The sequence below is a fragment of the Cyphomyrmex costatus genome, unplaced genomic scaffold (genome assembly GCF_001594065.2).
Source record: "Cyphomyrmex costatus isolate MS0001 unplaced genomic scaffold, Ccosl1.0 scaffold794, whole genome shotgun sequence".
NCBI classification, from domain to species: Eukaryota; Metazoa; Arthropoda; class Insecta; order Hymenoptera; family Formicidae; genus Cyphomyrmex; species Cyphomyrmex costatus.
This window is the reverse complement of record NW_017280369.1, coordinates 1-9,986: the sequence shown is the minus strand read 5'-3', so window position 1 is coordinate 9,986 and position 9,986 is coordinate 1. Positions and strand designations below refer to the sequence as shown.

Sequence of the window (9,986 nt, the reverse complement as noted above, 5' to 3'; positions counted from 1 at the left end):
TTCGGCGAGACTGGCGGTTCTAACGGGAGCTGCTGTTCCTGCGAATTACTCCAACATACGAGCAGGCGCCTCGCTCCTATTCCCGTTGGCACCACGCGGGAACGATGCATTTGGGGGGGCATCGTTACAATCCAATTTTTATATAATTATCTTCAATGCTATGAAGTTTTGTGAGCAATGCTTCAAACGTATCCGGTGTTATTCGGAAGTGTGTTTTAAATGTTCTATCGGAGAAACGAGGGACAATTTCTTTTACATATTGATGAACTTTTGGAATTTTGACATTTTCATCTTCGTCATCAGTGTCATCAAAAAATATATCCCAAGCAAAATTTAAAATAAAGCCAATTTCTGCATTATTCATTTTATCCCTTGTATATATACATATAAGTATATAATTATTCAATTAATTTTATTTTATAACAATTTTTTATGTTCACAATTGACATATATATTTATAGATTTATATACATATATCTAATTAATATTTACCGTTAAATAACGTTAATAAACCTATTTTGAGAGAGAGGTTAAAGAAATAGCAATGACAGCTCGGATTGCTCGGAATCGTTCGACATTAAACTTTATGCTAGGATTGCTCGAAGATCACGTGATCAAGCTCGCCATCTGCTAGCTTGCATCTCAGATTTACATTGCCGAACGCACCTTTCGTCTTCCAAGTTTACTATGCAAATCGCATTAATCGCTGGTCTGGCGTCGACTTCTCGGCTCGGTCCAGGTTTTGGCGATTCCGTCCCTCCTTGAACATTTACGATTATCGGCCCTTCGGTCATCAACACCGGTGCACAATGGGACAGACGACCCGAAATCTTGGCCAAAAACAAAGTACGGAATTTAAAGAAATGAAACTGTTTATCGTTTAGTAAACACTTAAGAGTATTTAAAAACTGATTCTTACATGTGTATTCATTGATTAATATCATTACTCGATATATTAAACTTAGAAAATCAAATAAAATCAATAATGGAGAGTATAATGCATTTACTAATGAATTTTTGAATAATTTCGTAATAGTGCAGTTTTTTTCGTATTCTTTCATTAATATATATTAAAAGATTATAAAATATGTAAAATAGCCATTAAGAAAATATGTACGTTTAATATATTTGTTACAATTTATTCAACCGTAAATTGATATTTTTCATATGTACGCGTTGTCGATTCTCTCCACACCTAAACTTCACATCCAAATGAAACAAATGAGGTACCATTTTGTTTGGTAAAATGTGTACTTTGAACTTGACCTGCTCAATTTTGCTCGTTTTCATTTTTTTCAAAAAAATCTTACTACAAGTATATCTTGAGTATACCGTTATTTCTAGCTGTATGAAGATATTTAATGTACTAATCCACCCAATAACGTTAATGGAGGAAATTTGAAAAAAGGGGATTAATGCCTGAATTCCGTAAAACGCATGATGCGCATGATGTATCATTTTATTCTTATTGTTCAGCAAATATTAAACAAGGATAAAACGATTCATTATGCGCATTATGCGTTTTACGGAACGCATGAAAATGATGAAAATGATGAGCTTGATCTTTCTAAGACTCTAAATTATTTGGATGATATAGATCTTTCAGATAACGAATGAATGGTACTGTAGTTAACTTTAATAATAATATAAATAAGGCCCAATAAGTATAAAACAATACCCAGTGAACAATAAGTCGTCTTTAAGACGCCTAAAAGACGTCATAAAATTCTGTAGGACGTCCGAAAAATTTACTAAAAGTCGTCTTTAAGGCGTCTTTAAGGCGTCTTATGTCTGTCTTTTAGTAGTTTTATTACACGTCTGTCAGACGTCATATTAGACATATTTTAGACATTTTGATGGATGTCTCTCAGACATTCCTTATAATGATCTATAAGACGTCTTTGAGACATTCTACAATGTCATTGTTCAGACATTTTTCAGATTAATTTTGGACATTACGATTTTTCTGGATTAAATTAGGTTATATTGACAGAGTTTCGATATACACACACACACACTGCCAGTACTATGAAAATCTAATATTATCTAATATTATCTAATATTATCTAATATTATCTTATTCTTGTTCTGCAAAATGTCTTAAACAGATATGTCCAAAAGATATCTTAAAAAAGATGTCTTTATAGGATTTGACTAAAAGTCGTCTTTAAGATATCTTTTTGTAAAATCTTAAAGTCGTCCTGGAAAGGACGTCCAAAAGACGTCTTAAAAAGAATTGTCTTTAGGACTTGGCTAAAAGTTATCTTAAAGATGTCTTTTTGTAAACGTCTTAAAGTCGTCTTTTTTAAGACATCTTTCGGATTGTCTGTTAGACATTCATGTTCACTGGGTATGAATAATAAAAAGGGCAATGAGCCAAATACAAAACACTAGAGCAATTTATAAAATTAAGTATAATATAATATTTAAAAATTAGTACAAACGTTTCGAACCCGATCGGGTCATCTTCAGTGTAACAAACATAAATAAATTATAAAATTTCTGTATCGCTAATCATAATGTCAGGATATTGTTCGCATATTAAAATCGTAGTCCATCTTGTAAAAGTTAATCCAATAAAGTAAATTCAATCTAATAAAATTTATATAATTTATCATAAGAATCTTAAATAGCATGTTAAACAAGTGTTAAAAGATAGTTACCTTATTAAAAATTGTGTAATAAATAATGTCAATAATGTACAAATCCATAATGTGAAAATTGTAATGTCGTCAATGATAAAATGTTATAAAAATTCAGATATAATCCAATTTACAGCATTGTCTACTTATTATGTTAATGTCGAGAAACGTAATGACGAAATAAATTCGTTATAAGAGGCAAAAACCAACTGAAAACAGTCTAAGAGGTAGAGAAGGACTGTATCATGTTTGTGTACATATCGGGCAATGACTCCGTGTCGTTTTGTTTATTAATGCCATGTGTCTGTTTTTTAATATAAACCATCTCGGATATCAACCTCTTTTTGTAGGAAGGTTCCACATCTAATACTTCCACATTATTCCAATTAAAATTATGATTATTGTCTATTCGATGATTAGTAACAACCGATGGAGACTTTGATTTATTAATATCCGAGATGTGTTCATTAAGTCTAGTTTTCAATTGCCTCTTAAGGTTGATTTATACTGGCCGTAAACTGTTAACTTATGCCGTAATCTGTAAAAATTGACCAATCACAGTCGAATGAGAGGGGAATAATCGATTATAATTGGTCAATTTTTACAGATTACAGCATAAGTTAACAGATTACGGCCAGTATAATCCAACCCTTAGTCTGCCCAACATAACTAGCATCACAATCACTACACGAAATTTTATATACAACATTACGGTTCTGCGTATGTTCCAGTCTATCTTTTTACCTCTCTTAATATAACTTTTAAGTGTATTGGGAATAGTATACGCGAGTTTGCAGTTGACAGAATTAGCAATCGGTGTAAATTTTTCTGAAATTGATTTTACAAAAGGAACAGTAAAAAACTTTTTGAGACCACCATTATTATTAATAGAATTTTTGTTGTTTAAATGAAATTTTAGTCTATTATTGACAGTCGAAAAAATAAAATCCAAGGGGTATCCATTTTTTAAAAAATTATTAATCGCGTCAAACACAAATTGTTCCGTTGAAACCTAGGATGACAATAAAGAATTATCTTATCAACAACCCCATACACTACTCCTCTCTTATGACACAAAGGATGTTGGGAATGAAAATTAAGGTATCTACCAGAAAATGTGGCTTTACGATAGTTATCAAAAATCAATCTATTATCTTCAACTGAAATCTTGACTTTCCTCTTAGAATTATAGTATCTTCCATTAACAGTCCGTTATATAATTTATCTCTATATTTACACCGAATTATTAGTAAATCCATTGGTGAATCTCCAAGTTTTATTAAAAATAGTGTTGATCTAATTAAAAAATTAAAAGATGTTAGAATTGATTCTGATTCTTTATTAGTTTCTTTGGATGTTGTCTCCCTTTTTCAAAAACGGAACAATTTCAAAGTGTTGAGCATCAGTATTGCAGTCCACGCGCTTCATGCGCGACTCCGAACGCACCCAGGACTCTACTCTAGTACTACTATCTCTATGGGTATTCCACATACGTTCGGATAGACCGGCTAGTGACAAAAATGGCTTCGCTATATATATGGTTTTCCATATATATCCGTACGAAACTTTCGGAAATCAATATGGGAAACATGATAGAATCATATACAGCGGATCGAATCCGAAAAAGCGGGTAGGAAACTATAAGTGATCTATGTGAAATTCTGTATATATTCATATAAAGCATGAATGTCGTATATAAAGCTGAATATTCATATATAATACGATACAACGTCGGATGATGTTCATATCGAACCCTATAGAAAACTATAGACGAAGAATCACGGAAATGAAAAGTCATATACAATACTATAAGTTTTTGGTCTTTTATACTGAAAGTCGTATATGATACATTAAAATTAGCGATATTCCTTTTTGTATTCTATCCGTTTCTTTAAGCAGGGAAAGATTTCGGTCTTTTATACGCAAAGTCGTATCAAGTCGTATGTGATACATTAAAATTAGCGATATTCCTTTTCGTATTCTATCCGTTTCTATCGATTTTTTTAAGCAGGGAGGAGTAGGGGTAATCCTATCTAGAAAAGGACGCACTTATTTGGGCTGTGGGCATTTTCGTTCTCTCTCGTTTAGCGCATATAGCCATGGGCCCGTATTCAGAACGCGCTAACAACGATGTTAGCGCGCTAACATGCTATAGTTTACGTCACATATACTATAGAATTTCAGAGATAAAAGCGCGCTTTTATCAATAAAAGTGCGTTCTGAATACGGGCCATATACTTTGAGAGAGGGGATCGAAAGAAAGAACGAGTCGAACGAGAAAAGTTTCATCATTACATGACCGGACAAGCCTGATTGAGCCTGATCAGTTGATCACTTTGGAATCAAACAAAGAATTGAGTTTGATAAGGTTAAGGGCTCTTGATGAATAATATCAATAAATATTAATGATAAAAATCTATCATTTATACCTCTATAATTCCAGTTATGCGAGCATATTGGCCAGCACCACCAGATTGTCTCTTATAAAGATAGTCAAATTCACATGGTTTAGTTAAGTCTCGCGGAAAGAAACTTTTGGCTTTCCAAGCATGATCGGACAAGTCTGATCTCTTTGTAATCAAACAAAGAATTGACTTTGATAAGGTTAAAGGTTTCCCAGTGCCAAGGGTTGCTCTTTCAATTCCTTATTCTTTCTTTCGATCCCCTCTCTCAGAGTATACGGCTATACGCATGCGCGAAACGAGAGAGAACGAAACGGTTGAGTGCGTCCTTTTCTAGATAGAATTACCCCCACTCCTCAAATTTCCGACAATGCGTACTCTAGTACTACTATCTCTATGGCTAAGCGCAAGAAGGTTCGTACGTTTGCGCGGAGTTCGACGGGGAAGGGTGATGGTGGGGATATAATCGCGTAGTGGTGGCAAGAAGGGTATGGTGGGAGTAACTGTATATATAGTTGCATGGTGTTGACCGCTTCACATTTTGCGATCACGCCGACACGAAAGGATCACGGAGACATGGAATTCTTCAGGAGGATTATTTCGATGTTCAATTTTTCGAGGCAGAGGAAAATTGATATTATAAGAAGATTACCAATCGAAATTTCCAACATGATATTTCGCATGCTGGATGATCTCTCTATACGGCACTCTGCGAGAGTCTCAGCTCGGTGGAGAGGACTTTCTGCCTATGAACGGAGACGCAGAAAACTACGAGATGCGAAGACTAACATAGAACCGTGTAATAATGTTATTACAAATGGCACTGTGACATTTAATGTCAACGAAGATAGTGGTAGTGCTGCTCGAAAGAACTATGGTCGTCCTCCTCGATACATGCGCTCAACTGGCAGTGCTAACGATAAGAAGAGGGTCAAAGGATCCAAGACAAAGTATAGTCAAAAATACATGCGACTTTGAATACATCACGAGGAATAATATAAATTGCATTTATTCGTGATATAAATAAACATTGTAAGCATCGTATGTTAATAGCGTTAGTAGATAGTGCTATAAATTTAGAGATTTATTTGGACAGTAACTAATAGTTTGCCAGCGTTGTCAAGTATTTTACATTAAAAATTTCTTATTTCAAAATACCCTTATTTTTATGTATCCTTTTAGATTAGAGAATACGTATTATTCAGGTTAAGTTATAATATTAAATATGTAGTATCATAAATTTTTAAACGAAAAGTATATACGTGCTACTTGAATTAATATTACTTTAATAATTTGGAATAAGTATGGAAGAATGTTGGCGATTGGATTATAAACAAATGTGCTGTGTGCTGTCTGCAGGGCTGGGCAAAATACATCATTAAAGTATTTGAAATATAAAATACAAAATACTGACAATCTTAAGCGGGGAGCACAGACTTTTGCATAATGCATAAACCATATACATAAAGAATTTGATTGGTCCATTGACTCATGCATAAGAAAATGGACCAATGAAATTCCTTATGCACATGCTTTATGCGTTATGCAAAAGTCTGTGCTCCCCGCTTTAGTATTTGAAATACAAAATACAAAATGCTTTCAATTTTTTAATTTGAAATACAAAATACAAAATACTTTTAAAATTTGTATTTCAAATACAAAATATTATTTTGAAATACAAAATACATAATATTTCCAAATTTTTTATTGTAAATATACAAAATGGTGTTGAATTAAAATAACGAATTATAATATTACACTTGCGATAATATCACTTGATATTACTCTTTTGAGGCTTACACGGTATTTTCTTCAATTATACCAGAAGGTTTGCTGGTTATCACCGTGTCTTTCTTCATTAATGCCAACGTTTCGTGAACCATACCGTTCACTTCATCAGGGCGAAGGATGCGCTAATACTGTATCTTCAAGTGAACAGTATGGTTCACAAAACGTTGGCATTAATAATGAAGAAAGACACAGTGATAATCCGCAAACCTTCTGGTATAATATTATTCAATATTAATCAAACCACATTTCTATTTAAATAAGTGCAATTTCCTTTTAAAAAAATTAACTTTTGGAAACATTTGTCTGAAAGTTATTGTCTTGTAGGCGATTGAATAAATCCTGCAAAAGAAAATAGCCTCTCCACAGCTGCAGAAGAACATAAACTTGTGTTAAATCTTATAAACATTTTTTTCACATTTGAGTAATTATTTAAAGAAGATAAAGACTTTGATTTATCATTTAAATAAGATACAAATTCTAATTGCTGCAGAGATTGCTGTTTTTCTATTTTTGGATGAGAAAAAATAAAAAAATCTTCGTCTGTGTCACTAGTACTAGTCTGATCAGACATAGTTTCCATAGTTTCCATAGAATTAATACACAAATTTAGTATGCGTTTTCTTTCAGATTCTAAATTTTCTGGCAACCATTTTAATTTAAATAATGGATGAAAACATGAAGCAATAATTGCTTCATTTACTTCTGGAGACAATTCGAAAAATTTTGCAAATTGTGTATGCAAAGAAGTTTGTAAATTAGATAGAATAAAACTGGTGTGTCGCATATTTTGTTCTTGAAGATTTTGCAGTCGTTTTTTTAATGAAAATAATGTAGGCAACAACTGACCATAAAAACAATCTATTTCTTTTTGAAGATAATCTAGAGCTGTTGCTATAGGTTTCATTAAAAGACAAAATTCTTCCAAATATTCTAGTTCGACCTTCTTGAAAGCACACAAATTCAATTTTAAATTTAAATTGTTTAGCTTTGTTTTGTATTTTAGGAGCTGAATTGTTGCATCATATAAAGAATTCCATCTGGTAGGACAAGGATAGGTTAAACTACAACCTAAGGCATCATGAATTATTTCCGAAGTTTTTGGTCGCCGTGATGCATTCCACAACGCAGTGCATTTACCAAATGCTGCATAGTGAATTCTAGATGATGCAGAATTTTTTAGTGCATTGTTAAAATCAGTTGTTGCCAACAAATTCAAAGTATGACTTGCACATCTTAAATGATGTGGTAATAAAGTATTATTATCATGTTTATTGACAAATATGGTGTTGATGCTTCATGTCTTGCATTATTGCGTTCATCCGAAATTATTTTAAATTCGATTGTTTCCTCTTCTTTATCATCAATGTCTGTATCGACTGTATCTGTAGCGACTGTATCTAAATTATATGAAATTGATAAATACAGAAATTAAAAATTAAATTTTTTCGAAATACTTTAATTATTACTTAATAAGAAATAACTTTAGAACAAGTTGTAAACAAAATTGAAAGAAATTCTGTTATAATTGCTAAATTTACCAAGTCCAAATTTATATTTACTATTTTTACTGTTTACAAAATATTTGCAATAAAAATAAAAATTACAATGAAGATACTCTGTGCAATTCCAAATTCTGCAAAAGCCTTAACGAAGTTAGAGCCATTATCGGTTACTGTAGATATTACTTGCTCATGCTTCAAGCCATATTCTGAATAAATATCCAGAAACATTTCAGCTCTTCGATCATACGAGTGCATTCCTTTAAATCTGCGACAATCTAAAACACAACTGTTGCGTTTTAGGTCTTCAGTTATCTAAAAAATTAATTTTTATATTGTTAATTTAAAAAAATTTTTTTTAATAAACTACAATAAATTAATTTTTATGTTAATTTTATTTTACAATTATGTTGCTAATTTTTTACCCAATGCGCAGTAACGCCCATGAAACTTTTATGCTTAGTTGACCATATGTCGGCAGTTGTAGAAATATATTTAATACTTTGTAAAGTCTGTTTTAAATTATTCACAATACGATTATAATCATTGTCAATTCTTCTAACAAGAGTACGCCGCGATGGTACTTCTAACTTAAAGTTAATATCTGAAAAAATCATTAAGTGAAGCCTGCTGTACACGATGCTTGTTTTCCTGCTGAATTTTTAATTGGATTGAAATCTTGCCATCATGTTAGCTGCGTTATTAGCAGTATCAGCATTACAGCCAATTACGGTGGCAAGATTCCAATCCAACTAGATATGCAGCAGGAAAACAAGCATCGTGTGCCACAGGCTTAGATATGTAACAGATAAATTATGTAATGTAATGTTATCTATAAATAATTTCTATGACTTTATTAATTCTGAAGAATTAAACTAACCTGTAATTATTTTTATAAAATTTGGATCATCAACAGTTGATAGTGGTTTCATACTACCAACAATGTATTGAAGAACATTTTCTTGAAGTTTTTTTTGCTGTGATATGTTTTGTATTTTTGGATCTAATAATTTCATTTGTTTTAATTTTAAATTTGGATTATTGTCTGTACTTATATTACGTTTTTTTCGTTTCTTTTGGACCTTTTACTTTAGTTTCAATTTTGTATTGATCATATTCTTCTAAAACGGATTTATGTGTACGCTGAAAAATAATTATATATTTTTATAAAGGATCAAAGATTTCGATATACATTTGTATAATACTGAACTATAATTGTATAATACCTAAAACTTGTATAATACCTACATTACTACATAGAAAATAGTAATTGATTTTATAAGTCAGGAAAGTACAAATACAACTATAGAGATTGATATTTTCAATAATTTAAACAATAAAATGTAATATAATAAATCCATTGAATATTTTGACATTTTAAAGAAAATTAAAATTGACATGACAAAGTTTTTAGTTAAACTATGATATACACGTAAAATAAAACTGTCAACAATTGTTGTTCCCAGAAGTACATTTTTGGTAAATATATGAGGTATATTCTATTTTACACATGATGCACATAATGCATCATTTATACTTCATCTCCAAATATAAACAAAAATAAATGATCATGCATAATATGCATTCTGCATATGGGGCATTCCACATGAACTCAACCAGCCTGAAAATAGGAAAGTTTTCCAATCACTTTA

At 31.6% G+C, this 9,986-nt stretch overlaps 1 protein-coding gene across 1 annotated transcript in view; it reads right to left on the bottom strand.

Annotated features, from left to right (window-relative positions):
- LOC108781204 (putative nuclease HARBI1) overlaps positions 1-364 on the bottom strand; it is a 2,826-nt gene extending 2,462 nt beyond the window's left edge. The window contains exon 1 of the mRNA XM_018549119.1: positions 146-364. Within this exon, the coding sequence (XP_018404621.1) occupies positions 146-364 (219 nt within the window). The remainder of the gene's footprint in view (positions 1-145) is intronic.
- Between the last annotated feature and the right edge of the window lie 9,622 nt (positions 365-9,986).